The sequence below is a fragment of the Nothoprocta perdicaria genome, unplaced genomic scaffold (assembly GCF_003342845.1).
Source record: "Nothoprocta perdicaria isolate Ctin4 unplaced genomic scaffold, notPer1 scaffold_80, whole genome shotgun sequence".
In the NCBI taxonomy this organism is placed as follows: Eukaryota; Metazoa; Chordata; class Aves; order Tinamiformes; family Tinamidae; genus Nothoprocta; species Nothoprocta perdicaria.
Genome location: NW_020456088.1, coordinates 1,937,266 through 1,965,220, shown reverse-complemented (window position 1 = coordinate 1,965,220; position 27,955 = coordinate 1,937,266). Strand labels below are relative to the sequence as shown.

Below are 27,955 nucleotides of genomic sequence, written 5' to 3'. Positions count from 1 at the left end.
GAGAAGGAAATAATCAAAGATGGAAACTGGTGTTAATGGCAATGAAGAGGTGAAACGGATTATACCAGTGTTATTGGTATTATATCATTACCTTGGAGATCCAACTAAGAAACTTGGCTTGAAATGCGTGATTCTACACTCGCCATCCAAAATATCCCATCTCCCCCATGGGTAAATTTCAGAAACATGTAACTCACTAAGTAGAGACTTCCCCAGTTTGAGTGTCTTGAGCTTTTTCCAACCATAATCCAGAGAGTGCCTATTCCTCTGCCTGTCTGCATAGAGGAGCTATGGGTAGATATACAACACCATCTACTGACAAAATCAGTCTCCTTATAAAGTGGTGACAAACACTAAAAATAGCATGAATTGATAGTACAATAAATGAGTAGAAATAGGAGACCTAAGTTCAATTAGATTACCAACAAGTGTACATTATATTTAGTTAACACATTCTTATTTATAATGTTTAGAAATGGCTAAACATTTTGTATTAAAATCTTATTTTTAGGGCTTGAGTGCTGCTTGCGCCTTTTCTAAAATCTCTTCTCGAATTTTGGGGTAATTTGGACAGATCTTCAAAACCTAGTAAAAAAAGACGTCAGTTAATAATTTAAACACAATTTATCTCATGATGTAATTAGAAGTTTTGTAAATGACTTACATCATGACAAACTTCTATTGCCTCCACATAGTTCTTATTTTTTAGGCAATTGAAAGCAAGTTTGAAACCTTCAAGAGATACAAAAACAGTAATATTTTATCACGTCTAATAGCTTCTTAAAGTTAATCTGAAATTAAGTAACATTTCATACCAAAATGCACAACAAATTTAAAGTTAAAATAGGATATAGCAGAAAATATTAAGAAAATGAATATGTAACTCATGGTACATTTTTTTCTATATGGATATTTTAATTGGATCAATATGCATGTTGTGCTAAGAACACGCCATACCTCCAGCATAAGAACTTAAAGGGAAAAAAAGGAGAGTTCATAAGGTTTTACGCATCTTGGATCCTAATCCAGTTTGCTAGAAAGGTGCCAAACACATGCTGGAATCACAGTGTCTAGAGATGTACGCAAAGCAGTGCAAAATCCAGATTTGGGGCATTAGGCAATGACAGAGAGAACATTCTCAGCCATTGCAGTCAAGGAAAAGAAGCCTAATTGTTCTTTCATAGTGCTTTTATGAGCCCAAATGTTAACACAGCTCACTGGGACTGCAAGCTCCTGCTTTAGTATACTGTATTTTGAGAGTAAGCAAATAATGAATTGAGGTAAGAAAAACAATGACTATTACCCTATTTCTAATTTTACTTTTGGCACTCCAGGACTAATAATTTGTTTCAAAAATAAGATTCAGTTTCAAAAGATTGCATTTAGCCTTTCACTCTATAAAAGACTATTTTCCACAATTTCTCAATACTCTCTCCTTTATCTAGGACTTGTTTGGATTCCCTATTTCTATACAGTTAGTCTAGTCCTTTACAAACATTCATTTTTCATAAAAAATATGTTTAGCTGTTAAACTCTTAGCAGTTTTTTTTGTTTGTATAAATCAATAATTCTGAACTAAGTGCTGTCCTCTCCTACAATGTTTTTAGCAAACTCGACTTATAATTTTTAGCATTAGCAAAATAAATTTTCAAGGCACGTGTCTGACCCAACTCTTTTGGACTCATGCTTTTAAGAGCAAAATATATTTAATAATCCTTTTGGAATTATTAAGATTCAAAATATTTTTTTAACTTACCAACAGCAAGACTTGTTCTGTTACTATATTTCCAAGCAAGTTCATAATTTTTTGCAGCACTTACAATTGCCTGTCCTTTCTCCATGATAAAGCCCAAGTATTCATAAGCTTTCGAACAAGACTAAAACCAACAACGAATTAGCATACATTAATATACCAGAATATATTAATTTCAAATTATAATTCAATGTATAATTTACTGAGTATGTATGCAATGCTCATCTTCCAAATCCCAGAGAATATAAATCACTCTAACCATTGCAAAATCGGAGGTCTGAAATACATCTCATGTTTCAATATAAAATAAAAAATAAACAATAATAAATCATATGATCTGCTATTATTTACATCTTTTCCTTGTTGGGGTAGTCTGACATTTTACTTTTTAGAGCACAGGAAACACTAAAAAGACATATTAAAATGTGCAAGGACTGTTGGACATTCATTTTTGCACGCTTTGAAACAGTACAACCTTGAAAAAAAACATAAAAGAGAAGACCATAAAGTTAATTTTCTATTTTTTTGTATATTTGATTCTCAAAATAAGTTGTGACCCATGAAATAAAAGGTTGTAAAATCCTAACAGCGATCATCATAACAAGCACAATTATGTTCCCGTACTGCCTCATTTTATCTTAATTTGTCTTAAACATCATCCACTCCTTTAAGCTTGTACTCTGAGAGGTTTTATTAAATGAACAGTAATTAAAAAAAAAACACAATATCCAAGCCCTGTGTTATGTTCAGAGATCTAACGGATCGTAATATTTTCCTAATGTGCAGGAATTTCCTTTTTCTCTCACCTTATTGTATTGTAAGCAGCGTTTCAGATGCTCACTTGCACGATCGTATTTTTCACTTCTACAGTAGATATCAGACAATAATATCCAACTTTTCTCCAATTCTTCAGCATCAGATAAAGTCCAGTTTACTTTTGCTAATCGTTTTAGTTGAATTGTGGCTTTGGAAGTCTGCTTAAGTATCAAATAGGCTTGGGCCACTGCCAAAATAATTTGAACACTTTCCTTCTGAGGAAATATAAATCACACAAATTACTGCATTCGCCTTTCATATGTTAACAATTGTTCATACCTTGTACTGTCCTATTGCCAAAAAAGAGTTACATGGCAAAAGGATAATGAAAAAACAAACAGGTCATTATCAGATTGGGAAATAAAGCTCTTTATCTCCCCAACACCCAATAAAGCTTAAAAGGAATATTGAATACATACCAGTGCTTGTATCTTTATCTTGCCACTAGGTTCATATAGACAGGTTATTAGGATCCCATAATGTGAAGGAATTTACATGTGACAGCTTCATATGAGATCAAGTTATTACTGACAAATGGGCAACAGATGGGATATAATGGATCAGAATTTGTTATAATTAAAATACCTTTAAAAACTGTTTGCTAGCCTTGAATACCGAAGATATGAATAGAAAAACACTGTTTTGGAGGCCCTAAAGCAAAAATACATGAATGACAAAGTCTTTTTACACCGGGTACTGCCAATGTAATGGCATGTTTCCTAAGTGCAGTATGAAGAAGTTGGATTGTTCAATTTTTAATTATCTGAAACACTGCTAACCAAATCAAGGTCAAACAGCTCTTAAAGCTTTTAGGTAGCCAAATGTGTTACATGCTTTAGTGTGTTCAATGATTAATGCTAGGCATTTATATTGTTCTATAAAAGCCCCTAAATGTACTGGTGTGTGTGGGTAGGCATGTAAATAAATACTTCTCTGGGTCAGGATCAGAAGTCTCAGCTAGGTGTAGCCTCAATATTGATTTAACTATAATGAAAATCCTGAAAAATGTTTCAATAATTCAGTAAGCATTTCTGCACCCTTCAGAAATAGTAAGATGTGAGAACCAATGTCCTATTTATTTAATTTTTACAATACAGTAGCTTGATCTTACCCTCAGTTTCTTCAAAACATTCAACACATAATTTAACCTCTTACACTATTATTATTTTTTAATAACTGCCGTGCTAGTAAGGACAGTTAATTGAAATCTATAAAAAATTTTCATAAGTCTTAAGACTTATGGGGATGATGCTCTACATGCAAATAAACTGTAGCCTTTACAAAATTAAGCCCATCAAGTTTTGCAAAATACTGACACCACTGAAATCAATGGAAAAAAACTCAGTGTTAATGACATTAGAATGTATTTACAAGAAAAGCTCACAAAGAGGAAAAAAATACAATGTAAAAGTTAGAGCCATAGTTGACATCCATTTTTCTTTAGACATTTTTAAAAAGGAAAAGGCAGTTTATTCATAGAGAATTCCTTTAATATGCATTTTAATTTAACTTCAAAGCTTTTAGTTTACTGTAAAAAAACTCAGCTGGAAAAACAATGCATAAGCCAGTGTTCACTGCATAATAAAATGAATAAAAGGATGTAAAGAATTTCTTACCTCTTTTTGGGCCATTTCTACAAATACACCAAGAGCTTTTTCTACATTATTTTTATCCTTAGTAGCCATTAAACAGTAGTTTCGTAACATCGTTAGTTGATTTTGGCCCTCTTGTGAACAAGGACAAAACTCCATGAGTAATTTTTCTGCTGTTCTTATGCCATGTTGCACAGCTTCCTGCTTGCCATCTAAGTTACTGTTAATATTAAATTCTGCAGGTTATTTCCACATTTATCAAATAGTGACTTGATAAGCAATACACACCTTCATCTTTAAATTCTAATCGTTCCATATAAAAGAGTGGATATGCATCCGTTTATCTAAATATTAAATAAAATCACACTGTTGTCTGGCCCAGAAATGAATCAGCTTAAATTGCCAATATTTGTACGCTTGTTCTATAGTTAAATTCACCCTACTCCAGCTCTTGCAGGGATGATACTTTTCAGAAAAGTAGTATTCAGAATTTTCCTTTTTTTTTTTTTAATGGCAAATAATTAAAAAAAAAAAAAAAGATACAAATAATTAAACTCGAGAGTCAGCAGGTGTGTTGTCTTCCAGATAGACCACCAGTGCACTGCTAAATAAGGACAGCAGAGACTGTGACATGGACAATCTGACCAGAATGGAGCACAAGAAGATCCATGAAGAAGGGCAGAGTTCTTAGATTCTCAGGTGCCACAGGACACACTAAGACCAGAATTGCCTTGGCTAGACTGAGATCAGCACAATCAGTGCAGGCAAATATTGTTTGTCAGAGCACTGGGTGCCCCAGCAGATGCTGCAATCTCTTTCCTGCTCTCCCCACCAATGCTTAGCTGCCTGTGTTCAGATCAACACGAGTCTAGTGCAGCTGGAACCTTGAATCAGGTTTCCTTGCAAACAACTAAGTTATAAGTGAGATCTGTGTGACAGGGAACTGTGAGAAGCCTCATTTGGGACATGTGTCTGTTGGTCCTGCTGCTTAGCCCCTAGCTCCTCCTCCTTGCCTGAACTGTGTTGTAGGCATGGCTGAGCCTAGTCTTGCATCCTGCTGATCCTGGCACTCCCTTGCTGATCGGACTGCCTGGCTTGATCTTGGACCTGCATCAACAGGGGTACACACTGTCCTTCACTGTGCAACTCCAGGATATGAGGCTAAGTCTTGTCTGGAGTAACAAACCTGACAGCTTTTTGCTGGACACTGTTTGTGCATGAAGATGGAAACCAAAAGGAAAGAGAAGATGGCTTTCACATCTTGAAAAAAAGATTTCAAAATGCTTGCTTTGATGCTAAAGGCTATGCTGAAGGCCTCAGGCACAAAGTGCAGTGCTACTGTCAGTGCTGCCATCCCCTATCAGGTTCCTGTAGCTCTTGCAGAGCTTGAAATGTTTGAAGGCAACGGAGCATCATGAGCTTTAAAGGAGCCAATAGAGATTCTGTTCTCTCTCTGGAGAATAATGGGATAACTCACTAAACTCATGAATCACGTAAGTCTTTTGCAGCATGTAAGAACTTGGTTCTTGAACAAAAGGCTACTGCTGTGACAATTAAATGAAAATGGAGGGGAAAACCTGGAAAGAGCAGCCAACAGCAACTAGCAGACATTCTCACAGCATACAGCAAAGCTTAGAGCTAGGTAAGAAAGAGCTGATCTTCTTTCAAAAGTGCATCAAAATCCTGAAAAATGTCATGCAATCCTGCTTCATGAACCTCACCAGCTCATCAACTGGAGGCTGGACTTATATGGCCTCCTGAGGTCCCTTCCAGCCTGCATTATCCTATGAATCACTTTGAGTCTTCATAAACAAAATGCTGTCATTCTCTACAGGTGTTAAGCAGAGGATTTGATACCAATTTGCTGGCATTGCTCAGCAGTATATTCTCAACCCAAACAGAAGAATGAATGACTAGGTTCCTCAGAGTAGAAAAATTGTGTGCATGTGCATGGGTTACATGAAGTCTGTGGAGTACTGAGTACTGTGTACTGTTACATGAAGTCTGGAGTACTGTGTGCAGTTCTGGGCTCCCCAGTATAAGAGGGACGTGGAGCTTCTCGAGAGGGTCCAGAGAAGGGCAGCCAGGATGATTAAGGGAATGGAACATCTCTCGTATGAAGAGAGGCTGAGTGAGCTGGGCCTGTTTTGTCTGGAGAAGAGATGGCTCAGAGGGGATATGATTAATATGTATAAGTTCAGGAAGGGAGAATGCAAGGAGGAAGGGGACAAGCTGTTCTCACGGGTGGCTAGCAATAGGACAAGGGGTAATGGCCACAAGCTGGAGCACAGGAAGTTCCGTCTCCAGGTGAGGAGGAACTTCTTCCCTGTGAGGGTGATAGAGCAGTGGAACAGGCTGCCCAGGGAGGTTGTGGAATCTCCTACTCTGGAGGTCTTCAAAATCCACCTGGATGCTACCCTGTGCCACATGCTGTAGGTGTGCCTGCTTGAGCAGGAAGGTTGGACTAGATGATCTCTAGAGGTCCCTTCCAACCTTAAATATTCTGTGAAAGTCTGTCAGAGAAGTTGTGGTCATGAGGCACACAAAGGGTCAAAGCCCAAGAAAAGGACTGCACAATCTTAGAGCATGAACCACTATTGCTCTGCTAGGTAGAGACTAGATGAAACAGTTCAAAAAACAAATGAAGAACAGGTAGGTTTGCTTCATTTGCCAGTTAACAGGAGTAAAGAGTGTGTGCCTTTATATCAGCATAACATGTGCAGTCTTGTGTTATATATGCAACATGTCTTGCTGAGATAAAAATGATGCAGTGTCAGGTATCTGCATAGCAGTGCCACACTGTGAGAGCATCTTTCAACAAACAGTTGAAAAGACTTCCTTTTTTTTTTTTTCTGTTGGTCATAACACTAAGCCTAATCTTTCTTTAGAAGGAAAGGAAAATTGCCTAGACCCTAACATTAATACCCAACTAACAGATTAGTTTTAGAAACCTAATTAATTCCTTTTGTCTTTTATCAACTATCAACAAAAGTGATTTTTACCTTTCTTCTTCCTCAAGATTTTCAAACACTTCTCCTCCTATTACCTCCTTATCAGGATTTAGGCAAATCTGAATCATATTGGTGACAGCTTTCTGGCCCCACTCAGCATCTTTTCTAGCTTTGTTAAAGCATTTCAGTGCTTGATTGGATTGTCCCATGTGCCTATTTGAATAGAATATAGGGAAATCAATTTTACTAATTTGAAGTTTTCCTATTTGCCTATATAAAAGAAAAGAGGGGAACGGGAGGGGAGGGGAGGGGAGRGGAGAGGAGAGGAGAGGAGAGGAGAGGAGAGGAGAGGAGAGGAGAGGAGAGGAGAGGAGAGGAGAGGAGAGGAGAGGAGAGGAGAGGAGAGGAGAGGAGAGGAGAGGAGAGGAGAGGTTAGGTTTCATTACAAGATGCTTTGGAAATATTTGCAGTAAGTATAAATCTGTACACAACATAAGTACACAAAAGAATTGCAAAGACATGTTATTTTGTAATGTATTGATGGATGTAGAGTTGCTGCTCATGCGATGGCTGTTGATCTATAGTCTCAGTTTTTACAGATTTATAGATTATGTGTTTGCCCACATACATCAATGCAAAATCAAAAACTTAAGGAAGATAAAATCAGGCTCCAAATATGTCATCCCGGTTAAGGAAGGCGCAAACTGTCCTTGGAGGCAAATGCATTTGACTGTTTACTGCTCTAATACCACAAGTCTTGCTTGCTTCTGCTTATGTGCTCTAAGTGTGCTTTTTTGTCTAATCCAAGTACTTTTTTTTTGTTTTTAAGTGATGATTGAATTTAAGTACAATCAAGGTTATAACCTGCTGGAAACCTGCCACATACTTCTCTTCCCCTTGGAGCCCCATACTTTGCTAAATTCATATCAGTTTCCCCATCTTCAAACTCTAGGATTTTCCTCTCTCTATAAAAGTTCTTGAACATATTAAGAAGTTTGGAGCAATTCTAACTTACTTAGAAAGCACTAGTTTCACTTTTGTGCACACAAAGCAATAATTTTTGTCAGTTAACAAGACAATTCTTAAAGTTATTACATGAACACAGAGATTCTACAGGACTGTTTTGAAAATTCACAAATGCATTCACACATTCACAGATACTACTTTGCATGCTTTACCAGCAGTAGAGTCCTCTGCAGTAGTTATACCCAGGTTCCAAAAACAATCGAGTGGATTGCTTCTTCAACATTTTAAAGAAAAATGTAGTTTTATCAAGGTTACCAGTTCTTCGTAGCAAATCAATCAATCTTTCCAAGACTGAAAAGTTATCTAAAAATTATAAAGTACATTTAATCTCCATATTGCAATAACTCTGATTCCTCCAATCCTTGTAAAATTTAAATATTGATTAAAACTGTGAAAAAAAACTGTTATTGTTCTGGAAGCTATAAGTAGTGACATATAGTAATATAGCTTCATTGACTAGGAAGAAGCTAATAGGTTTAAAAGAAAAAAATTACAGAGCCACATAGATACAAACAAGAATTCAGATTTTACTTTTCTCAACTTCTTGGAGTAGAAAGTTCTTTGGGAAAGCTTCATAATGATCCATATTTTTACGTATGGCACAAGAGAAAATCATGAGAAAATACATTTTTACTCAGAATTGAACTCATAATAGTGTAGAAGAAATTAATAAAATAGAATTTTCACATTCTCATGAGCTACTATTTTTTTTAAATTACAGTAGGAATCTGAACAAACAGAAAAATGCAAGCTTAATTAATATGATATACCTGGTGACTTTTCCAAAACATTCTGGTAAAGACTTATTGCTTGTTCATACTTCTGTTTTCTGAACCAGATATCTGCCATGATCTAACAAATAAGAAAAATATTGCAGAAAATGCACTTAGTTACGTTAGGAATTATGGAAATAGAAATGAAAAACAGTGTAAAACAGAAGAAACAAAAACACGTAAAAATGAAAGTCAGGTGCACAAATAAGATCCCCTACATATGAACAGGCATTAAAGGCTATTTCAAACATATTTACTCTAAATAATATTAGAATGTATAATAAAGGAGATAAGAATTACCATACTGAAAAATATTCAGACAGCTTATTTTTTATAGGAAGAGAGAGATCCAAATTAATCACTAGATATCATACTCCAACAACTGGACCATCCTCAATTATCATCAGCACTTTGGCATACAACTATCGACTAGAAGTAAATACTTCTTCACCACTCGTAAATAAATACAAATTTATTTTTCTGTCTCACATACACTATATTATGGGGATAGAGACCTCTTATTTTTATCATTCACTTCTTTCCTTTTGTATTATTCTTTTTATAGGAAAAAAACAGTGAAGCTAACATATCATATCAGCAATTTCAATATTATTATTTATATGTAAAAATAATATGCTCATGCATAGACTGAGAAAATAGTTACTGGTTCTTGATCATCAATGATTATAATGTCAGTTCATACCATTGTTGTAGCTTCATTGCTCTTCTCATCTCGAAGAAGTAGGGCACACTGATACTCACATGAATCAAGATCTTCTTCTTCCAAATAAAGATGGGCCAATTTCAGTATTATCTGAGACAATAATAATTAAATAATTTTGAATTACTAAATAAATAATAAGAAATAAATAAATTAAACAAGAATTAAAAAGTGAAGCATTTTTATAATAATTCTAATTAGCATCAGAAGTCTTTATCGAGTTCTACTGCAAAAGATAAATAAAGAGTGGATCAAATATTTCTAACACAATTCCAATCTAGTGTTATAGCTACTTCTCCCATTAGAATATTTATCTCAGGATCAGAGCAATTATGAATATTCAGTGAAAGAGACTCTACTGATTTTTCTTGAGTAGCATTAATTATCTGAAAGGATAGGACATTCTAATAGGTATTAAAAACTAGAGGAAATGTGAAGAAACCATATAATTAGAAGAGTGCCATTCTTTGAAAATCAGTATAATTCAGGAAAACGTTAATAGCATTTTTAATTTAAGTTGCACGTGATTCCTAGACTTCAAAGCTTGTAACATGTTGCCTATCATTATTTGCCAGTAAAAGTACAAACGGAATTCATCTTTAATTGAATGTTATTTATTTGCTATTTAATTGACCTGAGAATCAAGTATTTCAAAATTTTGTTCCAAAGAAATGTTCTGTGGGCTTTAAAAACTACTTTTTGCTGCTAGTAGGAAAACATACTTCAGGATAGTACTTTAAGTATGACCTGATGTTTGCATTTGTAATAGACTCTCTTCTGATTATTTGTTTTATTCCATATGTATTTTGCAACACTTTTAAATTTTATCTATACTACTTAGTGATTAAATGAGTTAAGCAATGGCTAACATGAATGCATTTGCTTTTTGTATTTGTGTTTCTCTTTGGCCATTATTTCATTCAAATTTCAGAAATATGATTTAATAATTCAACCATGATAATTCTTTGTTTTTTGAAAGATCAGCAAGTATTTCCTTTTTACATAGGTAAATTTTTTCTTAACATATATAAAAATAATATTTACTAGATGCTAATTCACTTTTAAAATAATTCTTACTTTACTATCTCCTGGAATATAGGTTAATGCATTTTTATAGCTTTTAGCAGCTTGTTGGTAGTCCTTGTAACTCAGGTAGTGTTCAGCAAATTGGACATTAATCAACGCTGCCAGCTGCTTCTGAGAAGGGACTGATTCAGGCTGTTCCAGAGGGATACGTTTCAGGATTTTATGTTGCAATTCAAAAGCCTGCAGAAAGGTAGAATGGAGTAAGATTCATGAAAATAAAACAAAAAATTCAAAACTTTTTGATAATTTTTCAGAGTCATTCTATGTTTGTTTTGACAGTTCAGACAGTTGTGTTTGTGTATGGTGCGGACATCCACTTGAAGTTTCGATTGTCTGCCTTTAAATTGAATATCTTTCTGATATGAAATGAAATAATCTTTACAGAGAATTACTGCATACATTCTCCTTAGTTTTAAAGACCCAAATTCTGTCAGCAACAGCCAGTCAAGGCACTTGCTGTCAAACAGTTCAAATATTTTTTAAAATAATAAATGTACATGAGCATCCCATCAGAATTTACAAAGTGATACATATGAAAACAATTATAAATATGGGAAAATAAATGACAAAATACGTTTGTATAAAAGTACACAACAGTGGAACAACAGAACAAATCCTTTGCTTGAATAACTTTAGTTAAAGTTCATCAAATAATCAGAAGAAAAATCTATTAGCCTATATACAAGTAAAAAGAGTCAAAAAGAAAGAGCTTTACATGCTGACATCTGTGATATCAGCATTAAAGTTGTTTATCTCAGATGAAAGAGAAAGAATACCTCAGCATACATAACTACCTGAAACAAGTTTGAAAAAAAAAAAAGCCATAAATGTGCCCCAAATTTACAATGCTCTATATTCTCAGCAGCACTCTGCATTTTTGGAACTGTAAAATAATGGTTTAATTTTCAAATCCATATACCTGTAACCTAGTTAAAATAACAAAAAATGTCAACTAATCTGAAAAATAACCTTGCAACTCAGAAGCTATTGACACTGAAAAATGAAGATATTGAAGACCATACAGATAAAGATATCCAAGACAATACAGATCACATACCACCTTAGCAATTACCTTATTCAAAGTTGCAAGAACATCTTCTTTTTTAATGTTTTCATAAACCTTTGCAAGTAAAATCAGGCTTCTGACATCCTTTATCATAGAAGTCAAGTCATTAACTGCAAGATTAAAACTGACAGTGTAATTTTTATCTATCAAATTGATCAACCAATGGTAAAAATAATGATATTTGAGGATAATACTTTTATTATTATACCCTCTTGTGAAAAAAAGAGCAAGGACGGGCTTTGTAGAGACTAGTCCTGCAAACAATGTAAATATGTACTGAAATACTGTGAAAGCATATAGGCTACGATAATGATTTGTGCCTACGTTAATGTACTGCATTGCAAATGGCTCAAGACTTACTGTAAATCATTCAAGACTTCAATATTATACATAGCAAGCTTTGCAAATATCATGAAAAGTAGTACCAAAGTCATGGTTGAGAGCTTGATTCAAAACCCTCTCAGCCTTTTTAAACTTCTTAAGTTTGAGGAGGAGTTCAGCAAGGTCATGGTACAAGAAATCCTGTTCATTCATCTTTAGGGCTACTTCATAATAATTAATAGCCTATAAAATGAAAAAGTTTAAAAAGATTATCCTAAATACGAATTATACTAGGTCACAATGAAACATTAATGAAACAGTTGTTGGTGATTTCTGGTGACAAAAAAGTTACCACTAAACACTATGCTTCAAAGTATTTTGTATACTATGTCCAATCATTTCATGCTAAACAAAATTAAATCCCAGTGGTGTCCAAAGAGGCATTCCCTACCAAAGTGTAAATTATCATTAAATTTTACATGTCAAGAACCATTCTCTGACACTGAAGGCAGGAAGGACACAGAGAAGTCTGTTCCCACAATAACTATTCTTAGACTCACATACAGCTGTGCAAAACACGTTCAAGGACTGGTGTCAAGGTCTCCTACCATGCCTGGAAAATCTAAAGTACTTTGTGTGGAGCCAGGAACCACTGTAATAATTTCCTAGGACAGATGACAGAGTTCCAGTCTTGAGGACTACCGGAGTCTCAGGCCTACCAATTTATCAGCATAACTTCAAAGGACAGGAAAAGTAGCGGAGAAAACTAATGTGCACAAAACAAGAATTCTCAAAGATTTCCATTTACTATCAATCTTTTCATCTTTGAACTACTTGCACATTCCAACTTTGGGTGACCTTAAGAAGTAAAACCCCAAATATTCACCATGAAATATTTTTGATGATGTTTATATATAGCTATATTCAAATACGTATATGTATTTGTATTGTGAGACGTTAAAAAAATTCTATATGTTTTTGCATATGAGGCAAAGAGACTTTCCTAAAAATGTCCCTTAGACTCTAAAGATCTCCCTCAGGACACTACGCTGAATTTTCTCCAAAGAGGAGCTCTGTGTAGAAAGAAGATGAGATTGCTTGTAAGGAAGTACAAAAATAAATTTGGTGAAATAATGCCTCCAGGTTAGTTCAAATTCAATGTAATCTGCAATCATACTCATAGTACTGAGCAGGACTGGAAAAAAAGAGAGTAATGCCTGACTTTTCAATTACAATGAGGCACTGATACGAGTCAGCATCCTGAACTAGCAGAGATCCTGTGACAGGAGAATACTAGCTTTTCTTCGGCCTGCTGGACTGAATTGACATGCAGGTTGATACCTCTGCAGATGAAAAGGAACAGATCTATCATTTCCTCCTGGTGAATGACAGAAGTGGTCCTGAAATGATTTTCAGGAGGATTTTCAGGAGGATTTCCTTACTATATTGGTGTGAAATGAAAATGAGTACTTGCCTAGTATATGCTTCTTACCCGGATAATATAAGCACACTGGGAACACTATAAATCACAGTACTTCCTTAGTGTGCGGTCATGTTGTATAAAGCAACATCCAAGAAAGTTTACGAGGAATAATGTGACTCCAGGCATGCTCTGTCTTAATATATAAAGCAGGAGGAGACAGGTGAAACATTCAAGCATCTTGTAGAGACTACATAGGTGAAACCATTCACTGGTTACAGTAGCAATATGCCTATAGGATGAATTTATATACAGATAGTCTTTTAAAGACTTTTAAAGTCTTTTAATTTTCATTATTACACTTTCATTGTACTTAAGATAAACTAGATCACTCAAGAAATATCAGAAAAACAACAAAAAAATACTAATGCTAAGACCTTGTTGTACTGATGAGTTTTCACATATGCATTTCCAATTTTTCTGACCAGTACTGAATCCAAACAATTCTTCCTCTGGGCTTCTTCATATATTTTCACAGCTTCTTCTGGCTAAGAGTAAGAGACAGAAATGAGAGTTAGTCCCATGATTCATTTTGAAATTTAAATAGATTTTGCCAATGATTCTGTTACATTTTTGCAAATTATATAATGACTAGATATTAATACAATTATAACTGAATCCAAATCATTTGTGAAATGCAGCTTAAGTACAGTATAATTACTGAATAAATTTGGACTAACCTGTTGAATATTCATGAAAGCATCTCCCAGCAGGAGACTAGTGTGAGGACCTGGACATTTCTCACATATTTCACTAAAATAATTAAGAAGAATGCTTAGAATAATGAAAATGTTATAATAAAGCTTACAAAAAATATTTTTAGAACTTCATGTACTCTCTTGGAAATGAAGTAATTTCTGTTAATGCAATAAAGAGTAATAATTTCAGCAGATATAAATCCATGGGGCTCCAGTTTGCCCCAAAACATAACAACTGAAGTCTAATTAAGCTCATACTGTAATGCATTGGCATGTCTTAACACCTATGATAGGAAGCTGGACATTCTGGCATGACTGCAGAATGTGCCTATTGTTTAGAAGAACAGAAGCTACAGATTTTTGAAGAACACTTGTATTTTATTTATTCTTGCAATCAATCAGGGCACTGCTGTACAAGATGCTCTACAAATACACAACAAGTGGCAGTTCCTTGCAGAAAGGCCAGACCTTAAAGGCCAGAAGGATAAATAAAAACCTAAACAGATTAGATGACAACCAGAGGCAAAAACGAAAACAAAGTAGATGGGTGTAGACAGTTTGTGACTGATCAGAAACAATGATCAGAAACAAGTAGGAAGATTTCAAGTAGTGGAAAATGTTGTGGAAAATTAACACAAAATTTGCACATGCTATGTGCAAATTATGCTACCTTATTCAAGAAAAAGTTAAATTTAGAATAATTTATAATACTATTCGTTGGTGTGAAATCAAAAATCAAATGCCAAATTTAGTTCCAAATAGGCAGGAAATATAATATTCATATTACTTAGTGTATTACTCTAATACATTAAGTGGGACAATTAAAAGATCTATCATTCAGCTTATTGTTGGTATAGAATATTAATCAGTTGCTAAAGAACTTTTCTAAATCGCTTAAATTTCTATTCATGTTATTTAAAATAGAAATGGTTTTGCATCATCAATCAGAACCAAAAAAATCTCCACTCCGTTTAAATCTCTGCTAGAAATTTCTCCATGATTTGAATAGATCACTTATTTTAGAAACATTTATCACAACTGACATTATTTTATTTAAATAAAACTTCTAATTACTGTGCCTTCCCTTCTTATCCTGAACACTGCTAATTTTATCAGCAACACTACTGAAGGCAACAGGAGTATTTATAAGGTAATTACTCTGTTTTAATAAAGAGTATTAGATATTTTCTTCCTTTCCCAAGGAGGAAAAAAAATACAAACAGTTGAAAATTAAAGCAGTTCAGTTGCTTTGATATTCAACAATATTACCAATAACAGGCAATGTATAGTTTCTTATCCTTTCGCATATGAAGGTATATCTGAGCCATCTTTTCTTTAGCTTCAATGTAATATGGTTGGGCTGGTGTGACATGTCTCAGCATGCCGAGTGCTGTCTCCACTTCTCCTCTATGGACAGCCAAGTCTGCATTAGCAACAGTGATGCGGATTTCCTCCGAAGTTCCACTAAATTCATTAGCAGCATCCTGCATGATCTTGGTGGCTTCATGCTAGAATAAGAACAAGAAAAATATATATATTTTAATGAAAGGAATTTAGTAAAAAATATAGCTGTATTTTAAGTAAATGGGCTTGATTAAATATTTTCAGATATCATTAAATTACATCCTAAACTAAAGCCGTAACAAGGGAAAAAAAAAGTTATTTGGTTCAATTTTAAAGTTTTTTAATCATGCTTTCTTTACTAAAAAAGCTTGCTGCATATTCCATTTCTCACCAGTTCTCCGTTTAGCTGAAGAGATTCTGCAAGCTCTAAGTAAATAGATGCCCATTCACTGTTTGTTGATCTGGTGCCACTGACTCTTTTACTATCACCTTTCTTCACATGTGAACTGACAATCTCCTTCAAAATTTTTATAGCTTCTGGATAGTTACCCGCTTTATTCAATGCTCTAGCCTTGATGTAGTGATACAGTGGATAATCACGAATCTAATGAAAATAACAAATGTACACTGGATGATAAAGATATAAATTCAATCACTTTAAGACCAAAACATCGCTCATGAATTTACGCAGTCTCCTTTCAGCACATAAATAACATTTACTAGGGAATCACTGAAATACAGATGCAATTCTTGGACATGAAAGCCTAAAATAGACATTGGCAAACTTCATTTAACTCATGAATAGTCATCTCAAAATAGAAGAACTATTCCAGTATTTTAATTCTTGGAAAATTACTGTTAGAGTGGCTTCAGTTTCAGGAAAACCACAATATACCCCAAATCCCTCAAATTATGAGACTAGCATCTCTACATGCATCTGGAATGACCTTCAACTCATCTAGAGATGGGAATCTTAAGAAAAGCAGACTTCTAACGTGGCCCAAGTCCTGGGTAAACAGAATGGCAAACAGTTTTTTCTTCCAATATATGCATGTTTTTTGAGAACTGTCATGTACCTTGTTCCAGTGCAATGTAAAACAGATTATTGTATAAAAAACAATACATATTGAGTCATGAGCAAATACTTTCAGCACTAAAATCTGTAATAACTCTCACCTGAAAATGGTGACTAACCCCCAACTCCAGCGAATGGTAACATTCTTTCAGGTTTCCTTGAGACAGATAGATCTGGGCCATTAAAAGGTGGAGATCTGCTGCTGTAGGGTCCAACCCTATGCAGTGCTGCAATATACCCTGTGCGTTTTCTAATTCTCCTGAAAAGCAACTGGTAGTTTAGTCATAAACTGCCGCTCTTTACAGAACATCGTGTAATGTAATTTCAAATATGTTTTGCTGCGGTATCTGATATGTGAAAAGCCCTCACTGTTAACTAACAAAGCATAAAATCATCCTTAGAATAATTAAAATACAGTAATGTGATAGAGCACTTTCCAACTTCAATCACATTCATTTATAGTATGACATTTAGTGACTGAGAGAAGCACAGATTATTTCTATTGTGACATCTTGGCCTTCTTGAAGGCTGTCATTACGTAAAACAATAGAGAAAAATACAGAGAATACAAAGTATTTTTTATCAACATAAAGTCAGTCTCAAATATTATTATTATTATTATTATTATTTATTATTATTGTTGTTAAGATTATTATTTAACTCAAAATTTTAGAAAACAGTTAATCTTGGCAGTTTTCTCCTCTTTGAGTGTGAAAATATGGTCTTGACTTACCTGATAAATATTTCAATTGTGCCACTAAATAAAGTGGTTCCATTATCCCAGGAGCAGCTTTAACCACTGGGTACAAAAGTAGGGCTACTTGTTTAAAAAGGGGGGAAATGATCTGACCAGGTGATAAAGGCTGTAAAAAAAAAAAAAAGAAAGAATTTTTCTCATTATATTATCATACATTTTCATAACTTTACTGCATGACGTACATTTTTAAACACAATATCTACTTCAAGTGTAATCTAATTTTCTCTCACATACATGTTTTATTAGTACAGACAAAATTTATGGAAATAGTGGAGGCAACAATCTAGTTCTAGACTGCCCAATTCTGACAATATGAATATATACAAACTGGTAATAAATTTAAATTGAACGTTTTATTTAAAATATTCCTCACTAGTCTAGGACAGAAGAGTAAATATTCTTTCACAATGTTGATCAGGAACAGTGGATTCAGTTTTTCATAATATTCAATGCTCAGAGGAAGGCCCTTCAATGCAGAAGAATGAAGTTCTGCTGCTTCATTCAATAGAGTAGTGACAAGCTTTTCATTTTTTCTTTTTCTTGAAGCAATAACTGCCTGAAGATAGATCAGAATCTGTAAGAGAAAAATATATGAGCTGATAAATCAGTATTTACGTTAATCAACAAATAAATATGAGCTGATAGATCAGTATTTACCTTAATCAACAAATAAATATTCTGCCTTAAAAAATCAAATATCTTTAATAGATTTCATAGCAAATATGGATCAAATAAAGACAGCACTTTAACAATTCTATTTTGTTTACACAATAGCTCTCACCTCTCCTCTACATAGTGTATATTTACTGCATATTCTATTGTATATATCCGATACCACCTCTTCATATTGTTAGGTGCTTGTATTTAAGTATAATAGGAAGGTAAGATATAACTAAATAAGGAATCAGGCACCTGCTTAAGTGCCGTAAGTGCTTAAGTAGAAAAATGACTTAAAAACTCAATATTTTGACTGGCAAAATGATTCCATTTTAAACTTGCTTCAAGAAACTGTGGGGCTCTTGCCAAACACTACGTTTTCATGTCAAAACTGTGTTTATGTTTCATGAGTTTCATGTTTCATGTTAGAAATTAGGAAATTTTCATGATTTTCCATTGAAGAAAGAATCCAAAGAATCCATTGAAGAAAGAATCCAAATCTGGCATTTTTAAGAATATCCTGAAAGATTCACCAACTCCTTCAAACCACACAGAGAAAAACTAGAAGAAAAACACTGAAAAGTTTTATTCTGGAGATTGGATTTAACATGGTTTATGTTTTGGGTACAGAGGCAATTAGTGAATGGACATACTAACCATTTTCAGTTTGTGCTCCGTGTGCAAAAACTGAACAAAATTTACTTGTAAATTTTTAATGTGTATAGTGCAACTACTGCACGTAACTAAAAGAGAATAAAAAAAGAGCTCATGTTTGTATATGTTTGTATATCTTACTGGAGATTTTCCAGTAGACTGATGAACTTCTCTGAGGAATTCCAGTTGGTGCTCTGCTTCTTCTAGCTTCCCTTCCAGGACCTGGCACCAAATAATGCCTATAACAAAAAGATAGATAGCACATTTCAAGTCCTCAGAACTACAGTAAAAAGAGCATTTAATTGATACTTATTTTGTAAAACATGTGATCCAGTAGTACGGCTCTTTTGCTTGGATTACAGTCTTGCTATATCCCGCTACCTGACAGAAAATCAAGGAATGTATCTATTGGACAGAACGTACGTCCATATGCCTTTAAAATCTTCAGCTGACAGTCTCAAAAGGAAGAAACATCACTCCTTGCTTACTGCTTTTCCCTGGTATAGACTCACAAAGAACACTGCTTGTGTGAAAGAAGATCGGACATGTGATTCTCACAGAAGAAACATCTGAAATAAGCATGGTTTTTCAAGATAAACAGCTAACATATCCAGTTCAAAATAAATCTAATATAATCTGATACTCTATTTGAAAATTTCAATGTTTAAACAGATCAGGCCCAAGCACTTTCAGTAAGAAGCATAAACCACTTTGGTCCTTGTGAAATATTTCTGTCTTAAAGAGAAATTTTTGTAAATACACAAAAAAACCAAGATCACTTGTGGAAAAAAAAATGAAGTCTTGTAGAGAATGAACATTGGTAAACATTACTGTAATATTTATTAATGTTCTTTGTAAGTTGTCTCATGGGAAGTCTAAAGCCTCTATGGATATCAGACAACAAAAGTTCAAACAGAAGATTCATAAAAAAAAAAAAGGAAAACTATATTAAAGTGCAAAAAAAGAGAAAATAACTTGACAAACATGAATGCTTTTGCTAGTCTTGTTTAAAAAAAAGTCACTCTAAAATGAGAGAAGGAAAAAGAATGGTTAGTCATGTGCAATAAGTTAAAAGGCACTCTAAGAGTAACTCTAAGTGTTTCAAAGATAATAAATAGCCCAACTTGAGGTATGCAATTTTTACAGCTAAAGCTCCCAAACTCTGTTTACTCAAGCACCACTGAAGATCCACACTGTACGAAACACAACTGCGCAGCAACAGCAGAAACAACTTTTGCTAGCTCTGGGACAGGTATGGATGCCACAAGGCCAACACTCTGCCAGTTACTTGTTCCCTTCCCTGTACAGCTGAATTTGACAGTGACAGCAGGTCTCCAGGTCTCACAGCTCTGCAGAGAGAACAGCAGTGTCTCGGGAGAAAGTACTGAGCTGTTCAAAGCAAACATATCCTCAGTGCTTCTGGGAAAGGAGAACATATTTTGCATAACACTTAAAAGTAGTTTGAACACAACAGAACATGTATAAACATTCAGGAACATTGCAAACATAATAAGCTGCTCATATGTAAGCAATGCTTTGGTTCTTTATACATGTGTTCTTGCTGACTGCTTTACTGTACAGTAGGATAGAGGTTCCAAACACGTGATTCATGTGTCATTTAGTAGAAACAAGTATCTTATTTTCTAGGTCTATTGTCACAATGATATTAGGCTCCCCAGTTGCTTTTTTAGGGCACCCAGAAATTCCTTTTGTGACAATCAAGGAGTATTTGAGTGCAGGTCAATATGAAAAAAAGATTAAGATTACTGTCTCATCTGAGACGTAGTCATCTAGTAATATCTTTAAGTCTGAATTAGTGAGGAAGCCTAGTTTATTAGAATATTATTTGTTTTCACTGGCATCCACAACATATTAGCAGTTTTCAAACAAAGAGGGAACTTCAGTTTCAAAGAGATTTAAATGACCACACTTAGGTGGGGAGATGGGGGGAAAAAAACTACCTGTCATTGCATCAATGCTATTTTCATCTAGCTCCATGGCTCTTCTATACCATACAGAAGCATCTTTCCACCTCTCCTGAAGAATTAGCTGATATCCCAGCTCATTAGCAAAACATGCATCTGGTGACGCCAACTCAGTATATGAATACTCAATAAATCCATAGATTTGCTGCAAGATCTGCTGATTCTTTCCACACTGAAAACAAAGTTCACAATACAAAGGCTACTGAAAAATGGATAGCAAAATCAAGCAATATACCAAAGGAAGTCTGACAGAAAATGTTAAATTTAAAACAGAGAATGTAAACTTAGGCAAATTAGAATTTGCTAAAAATTTCAAAATCAAATAAAACATAATGTCTCTAAGATCAGTGAGAACAGTAAAATATACTTCAATCACTATTGAGGATTTTGACAACATTTTCTTCTTGAAAATACACAATGAATAGTCAGATAAAGCAAATAATCTTTCTAAGCATTTATTTCAATACAAAGGGCAAAATCAACTTAAGGCATAAAATCTAGAGTAATCGACCTCTGACTACTGCTAGAAAATAAATAAAAACATTCTTTTACTGTTCTGTGAATGGCATAGATTATTTTATGACTGTAAATTACACCAGCTAGAAAATATCTTTGTCTTAGACTCTAATACTTTGCCTTAGAGGCAGGTATTTCACAGAGAGAAGGCCGAAATTTCTTTGCCAATATATATACACCTAGCACCATTTGAGTTTCTTATCTCTGCCTGTTTAGATAGATGAATCACACCCCAAGCTGCTAATAGTTTTCATACAGAAATGCACTCACCAATCTACTAACTACTCGTGCTTTTTGAAGATGAATTTCTGCATTTTGAGGTTCCTTAGTTTTCAGAGAATGAATAAAATCTCTTAGTTGAAGTGAAGCCTGAAGGAGGAATTTTAACACAATACTTGCTTCAGAGTTATTTGAATACTTCAGATACTACTGATTACATAAACTTTGATTGATATTCTTTTCATTTTGCATGTAGATCACAATTAGATTACTGAAATAAATTGAAGAGTTTTGTGCTGAGGGTTACATACAGAATGACAAGATGTTCCATCTGTGAGTCAGAAGACAAGGTGTATAACTTTTACAATTTTTGTTCAGTAGCGTTATCACTATTCCATAGTAATAAAAAAAACTACACAAATACTAATGTTCACAGTAAGCAGTAAGTTTCTTCAATGTTCATTAGAATTCCAGTATCAACACAGTTTAACCAAGTAGGCATATTTTAACCATATGGTCTGTAACTTCTCTGACTATATTTCCTAGAATAAAATGCTGAAAGTTTAAAATATTGTAAACGTGCCATCGCATACCGCTGCTAACTGCAGAAATCTTTTGCTACTGGAAAACAGGCAGTGACAGGCAGTTGCACTAGAACAGGCCTTCAGACAACCACCTAAGCCGTTGCTTGTATTTTATTAATCAAAAATGAAAGGGGAAGCTAAGGCTGCCACAAGTGAACTTAACTCTCAAACTTTTTTTTGTGTGCAAGTTGTTAAGAAAATGACCCTGACATCACAAAGCACAAGTGTATATACACATAGTTTTGAATTTTTATGACATTTTAGATGTTTTCAGCGGTTAGATGCATTTTGTACTGCTTTGTAGAAAACCATGTTGAAAAATTCTAAGGAATATAGAAATCTAGTGTCTCAGTTTTGTATTTCATATACTAGCAAAACGTTCAATAATACTTACAGAATCCAATTTGCCAAGCCTTGAAAGGTAATTTACAGTAAGGGTCTGATGTCCATCTATATTGGCCCCATCTTTACCTAGGATTCTAAGAAAACAGTTATAGGTTAGCGACAAGTTCTATATAGGCAAACAGAGTACACTGCCTATAAATTTAGCATATTTCTGGTTTCATTTTCTAAATTTTAACTTAAAAGTTAAAGCTTCTAAGTTTCCCTTGGTAATAAACAATGGATGGCCATAACTGGGTGTCTAAAGCAGTGGATAATTTGAATTATCAGAGGTAAATGCCAAACATCACTGACTGGCTACCACAAGACTATGCCTAAATGTCTAGAAGTAGATCAGTTTTGAGATATTATCTCAGAAAATTGCTTGCAATATGTTAAGGTGCTCTTAAATAAGGAGTCTGAAAAACAGTAATCAGAGGTAAAAGATGTTCAAGACAGCTGGGTGGTTATTCAAAAAACACAAACGGTCTATTGCAACAAGCAGAAATTTGAGCAAATCTGACAGAAGGACAGCATGGATGCACAGGAAATCCTGACTGAGTTCAAAACAAAAATAAATGAAGCACATAGAAGACAAAAGCAGAGATGGCTACTCAGGAGAAAATATAGTAATACTGCTTCAGAATGTAGGGATGGAGTTAGGAAAGCCAAAGCTCAGCAGGATTTGAAACTGCAAGACTATGAAGAGCAATAAGGGCTATTATAAAGACATTAACAGCAAAGAGAAGAAGGGCTAAGGAAAATGTGGGCTCATTGTGAGAGGAGACCTAGTGACAAAAGACACAGAAAAGGCAGAGATACTCAGTGCTGCTTCTGCCTCAGTTTTCACTCGAAATGTGTGGCCTTCGGCTTCCTAGTTTTCTGGGTGTATTAGCAGAATCTGCAGGAATGCAACACTATCTACCTGAGAGGATTATCCTTTTGGGAAGTACTTAAGTCAATTGGACTTAAATTCTTGACTTTTGGAGGTGCCTTCCAACCTACGTAACCCTATAAATAAGAGTAGAATACATCTCTAGAAATAAAAGTTCAAAAGAATTATGAAATGTGTATGAAGTGATACTTTATTAAGTTATCTCCTACCTTTCAGCAGTTTCTAAAGTTTGTTCCCAGTCTTGCTGAGCCAAAAACAACCTCATTTTGAGAATCAGTGCTGGTATGAAATCAGTGAAGGTGACTATTATTTGATTAACAGCTTCCAGAGCAGCTGAATAATTTTGTTGCATCATAAAATATCTTGCCTGTAGAAGAAACAGAAACCATCCCATTAAACTCCAGTTTCTCTGCTCCATCTTCCATAAATGGAAGATCTTCCACAGATCTTCCTTATATGAAATGCCATAATCAATAATTAAAAAATATAAAGTTGCACAAAAACAACTCTACCTTTCCCATAATCCCAAATATGTCACTAGTGTCTTGCATCCCTTCATCAAAGTACTTGATAGACTTCTTAACAGCATTCTGTTTGCTGGATGTAAGATATATCCATCCTTTAAGCACAAGACCCTGGAACGGAAGAAAAGATCAGATTAATTTGATTAACAGGCATCACAGCATATACTAAAATACCTTGCCTGAAATACTTTTTGTTTAAATCATAATTTCTCTTCCAAAATCAAAGTATCTCCACTTTTTGATTAAAAAGCATAAAATACACAAGGATAAAGAGGCATCTGCTGCCATCTATACCAACAACTCATCTATACAAATCACTTTTTTTTTTTGAAGGAAGTGCTAATAACCAACAGCTAACACAGTATAAAATATCCTTCCTGAAAGTTTTTTCTTGAAACAAGTATATTTTTTTTCACTAAGGAAATCCATAAGTTCTCAGCAAAATGATTTTAGTCAAACATTTGAAGTGCCACTTAAGCTTCCACTGTTACATCACCTGGATTCTAAGAAAAGACAAAAAAAAAATCCAAATAACATTAGAGATGGAACAGTTAATCAGCTCACACCTGATAAACCTGTAGTTTGTCAGCAGAATAGCTTTTCATACTCTTTGGGGAGTGATTCAGTTGCTTAAACATGGGCTTCTCTTGCTGCTTAAAATGCCTCTGTACATCAGACACATCCTCACTGGGCTGACAGTCTAGCACAGAGTCTGTAGGAGAGCTGTTCTCCTCAGAAGCATCAGCTAGAGGCCAGGAAGGACAGAGCATCTGGAAAGGCACCTAACACCTTTTCATGGAAAACTGAATCAAGCCTTTGGATACCTTGTTCACACAGACACTTGAATGTAAGCACAGATTTAAAGAAAAAAAAAATCTGCATCTAGATTACCTGAATCCCAGACTTAAAAATTCTGTGTGAATACACTACTATTCTAGGAAAATATTGCACAGATTTTGCTTTTACATGTGTAGTACTTTTAACAGGTTTGGGGTTTTTTGTTTGTTTGTTTTTCTTGCAACATATTCAATATATTCAAATATATTTATCAATGTATTCAATATATTAAAAAACTGCCAACTTTCTATTAAGCTTTGAAGTAACTTAATCCAACCGCCCTTCAAGTGACGCTGGTTTACTAAAGACTGCATTACTGTTCAACTGCTATCAAAGTAATTAACTTGCAGGGCTACTTAATTGAGCAGCATAGCTTAAATGATGGAATAGTTCCCAGAGTCCTGTTTGTATGGGAAACACCTTTGCCTACCAACCCTAGCAGTTTTGATAGCACTGGAACAGTAATTGAGCAAAAAGATAAATTCCTTAGTCTGCACAATCTGAGTAATGAGACAAGAAACACTATTGAAAATGCTTTATGCTACACTGCTCTACTAAATTGAGTTGCACTCTGAGCTTTGGAAAGACCTAAATTTCTTTTTAACCACTAAACATCAATATGCTATTTACATTACATGAGAGTTTTCTCTTGTGAATACATGAAGGAGTCTGAAAAACAGCAGAACAACTGAGTCAATTTTCTGTACAATCCCACAGCTGAAGCTTGTCTCTGGTAACTTTTTTACTGTGTAATACAAACCATGAGGGAAGAAGAATCGTGAAAGGATACCCAGAAAGAAAAGTCTTGTAACTTCTTAAATGCCTCATATTGCTTCCTCATTAGACTGGGCTTTGCCTCTTAGTGGAGCAGTCTGTAAAACCTGTTCATAAAACTTTATAATTCAAAATTCTTTGCCTCTAGCATCAACATAACTCCAACATTACAACCAAATATAATCAGATTTGAGGAAACAGCTTTACCACCTGTTCACTATTGTTGCATTTGCTTTTTATAGAAAACATATAAACCACTTTTTCCTCCACACTAAAAATTAAATACTCCTCCTCACCAATACACTGGTAAGGAAAGACTAATATCCATTAAAAAGAAGTCAATGGACTTTACAGATTTTATAGTAAACAGAACATATTAACTATAATACATTATACATTTGCATATTTACATTTTACTGTATTTGACTAAAAGTCTGACGATCTCATTTTACTTTTTAAATTCTGAGAACTTCTGTCTTCCTGTGGGTGAACTACTTTGTATACACTACCTGTCTAGATTCAGAAGACATTTTCAGCATTCTGTCAACATATTCAAGTGCTTTATCATTTTTACCTATTAACCACAAAAACATTCCAGCATAATATAATTCATTAGTTCTTCCATTCTTCCTTGTTTCCTTTAATTTGCTTTTCAACTCAAAAACAGCTTCAAGATCTAAAAAGAAAATATTCAAAGAAAAAAAATGTATTAAATATGCCAAATATTAAACAAGAATAACAAAAAAAAGTCAAGTCAAACAAGTCTCCTAAGCCTTGGGACTCTTACATGTGTAGGCAACACTGCAGATTGTTGGCACGGCTAAAATCAAAACCATTTAATGATACTGGCATTTGCTAGATTGGAAACTAAATTAATAAGCTCTTCTTTTTTAGAAGTTGTATCTTTCAAAATGGAATTATTTTTGCACAAAGACATGCTGAAAATTGACACACTTTTCTCCACTGATACAGAATATAACTCTTCCATGTAACTGCTGCTGACCTGTGTGTTTATCTAGTTTTCACTGTGATTTCTCTGCATTTCATGATTTTTCTATACATAAAATTTATAAGCTGTAATACAAGAAAACAGTTACCGCTACTAATTAGTTTTCTTCTAGCATCTGAACTTGTAAAACAGTTCCATAGAACTTGTAAAAATAAAATTTAGCATAGTGCAGAGTCTACCCCAGTTAGCTACATTTAAAAAAAAAAATCTCTTTGTGAATTCTCTTCATGAGAATTTCATGACAAGATCACTACATCTTATGTAATACTTGTGGTTTTATTAGTCTCTTACTTCCTGAAAGTCCTTAAATAGTCTCTTAATCTCTTAAAGTCTCTTAGTTCGTTAAAAACAGGCAAATTGAACATGCAAGAATTGCTTTGAGTCTCAATAAAAGTGAACAGAGTTATATATATATAACTCTTATAAAAGAGCTTTCCAGGACAATTTTACAAACAGCAATACTATTTTTGGCACTATTCAATTTATCAAGTTAAGCAATATAGTCATAATCGATAACAGTACTTAAAATATACTCATGTTTATAAAATTAACTCTGCACTTATTTTGTTCTATAAATCCTGATTTAATCTGGATTAGTGGATGAAATATGGGACTAATGTATCAAGTTCCTGGCTGTTAGAAGTCTGTGACAAATACCTGAAATCATGGAAAAGAAACCTTACCTATATTTTTACATCTCTTGTGTGCATAAATGAGCGCCAAAAGACAGCCCAATGACACATCAGAATGGTTTTTTCTAACACTTTCCAACTGCAGGATGGCGTCTTGTATCTGACCTGTAAAGACATTGCAGATGTTTTGTTGATTCAGAAGTTATTAGCACTTCCTTCAAAAAAAAAAAAAAAAGTGATTTGCACAGATGAACTCTGAGGCACAGCAAGAGCACATTTCCATGAGAATTTTGTAACACATGGAGTTGTAAATGATATGGAGTACTCAAGAAATATGAGATATGAGCACCAAAATCAGAGGTGCTGTGTGGGATCAAACCCAGCTCACCCTTCAGCAACAGTAGCTCTGAGCAAGTGCTTTGTGAAGACTAACAGAAAGCATAAAGGACAAATTCTCCCAGGCTTCAGCTAGTTTCAGTCAGAACATTCTTTTTTTTTTTTTTTTTTTTTTCCTGTGCATTTAGCTGCCCTCTCTAAATGCTTCTTCAATTAACTTGTCATATCTCTCTTTGGGTCAGCACTAACTCAGAGCATCACAGCTTCCTGCAGCAGGAATTTGCAGAGCTCAACTACTTCTTGTACATAGAATCACCTCCTTCTGCGTATTTTGAACCTACGTCCTTGTACTAACTTCCCCATCTTAAACTGAAAAAGAGCTAATATCCAATCCCTAGCTACCCTCTTCATGTCACTAATGGTTTTATAGCACATTCGTGCTTCATCATTCCACATATGGTAACAAGTGATACCTGCATTCATTCTTGCTTTC

The 27,955-nt window shown here is 34.4% G+C and overlaps 1 protein-coding gene across 1 annotated transcript in view; it reads right to left on the bottom strand.

Annotated features, from left to right (window-relative positions):
• Nucleotides 1-455: 455 nt before the first annotated feature.
• Nucleotides 456-27,955, bottom strand: part of TTC21A (tetratricopeptide repeat domain 21A) — a 30,109-nt gene continuing 2,609 nt past the window's right edge. Inside the window, exons 3-29 of the mRNA XM_026051914.1 lie at nucleotides 27,178-27,291; nucleotides 25,995-26,161; nucleotides 23,863-23,985; nucleotides 23,560-23,717; nucleotides 22,469-22,553; nucleotides 21,542-21,640; nucleotides 20,732-20,927; nucleotides 18,912-19,009; nucleotides 17,833-18,033; nucleotides 17,436-17,565; nucleotides 16,804-16,958; nucleotides 16,019-16,231; nucleotides 15,553-15,791; nucleotides 14,266-14,338; nucleotides 13,963-14,073; nucleotides 12,210-12,348; nucleotides 11,791-11,894; nucleotides 10,710-10,898; nucleotides 9,615-9,725; nucleotides 8,909-8,990; nucleotides 8,291-8,441; nucleotides 7,164-7,325; nucleotides 4,186-4,381; nucleotides 2,560-2,784; nucleotides 1,757-1,877; nucleotides 665-732; nucleotides 456-585 (exon numbers count right to left, since the gene is read on the bottom strand). Coding sequence (XP_025907699.1) covers nucleotides 508-585; nucleotides 665-732; nucleotides 1,757-1,877; nucleotides 2,560-2,784; nucleotides 4,186-4,381; nucleotides 7,164-7,325; nucleotides 8,291-8,441; nucleotides 8,909-8,990; nucleotides 9,615-9,725; nucleotides 10,710-10,898; nucleotides 11,791-11,894; nucleotides 12,210-12,348; nucleotides 13,963-14,073; nucleotides 14,266-14,338; nucleotides 15,553-15,791; nucleotides 16,019-16,231; nucleotides 16,804-16,958; nucleotides 17,436-17,565; nucleotides 17,833-18,033; nucleotides 18,912-19,009; nucleotides 20,732-20,927; nucleotides 21,542-21,640; nucleotides 22,469-22,553; nucleotides 23,560-23,717; nucleotides 23,863-23,985; nucleotides 25,995-26,161; nucleotides 27,178-27,291 — 3,788 coding nt within the window. The 3' untranslated portion in view covers nucleotides 456-507. The remainder of the gene's footprint in view (nucleotides 586-664; nucleotides 733-1,756; nucleotides 1,878-2,559; nucleotides 2,785-4,185; nucleotides 4,382-7,163; nucleotides 7,326-8,290; nucleotides 8,442-8,908; nucleotides 8,991-9,614; nucleotides 9,726-10,709; nucleotides 10,899-11,790; nucleotides 11,895-12,209; nucleotides 12,349-13,962; nucleotides 14,074-14,265; nucleotides 14,339-15,552; nucleotides 15,792-16,018; nucleotides 16,232-16,803; nucleotides 16,959-17,435; nucleotides 17,566-17,832; nucleotides 18,034-18,911; nucleotides 19,010-20,731; nucleotides 20,928-21,541; nucleotides 21,641-22,468; nucleotides 22,554-23,559; nucleotides 23,718-23,862; nucleotides 23,986-25,994; nucleotides 26,162-27,177; nucleotides 27,292-27,955) is intronic.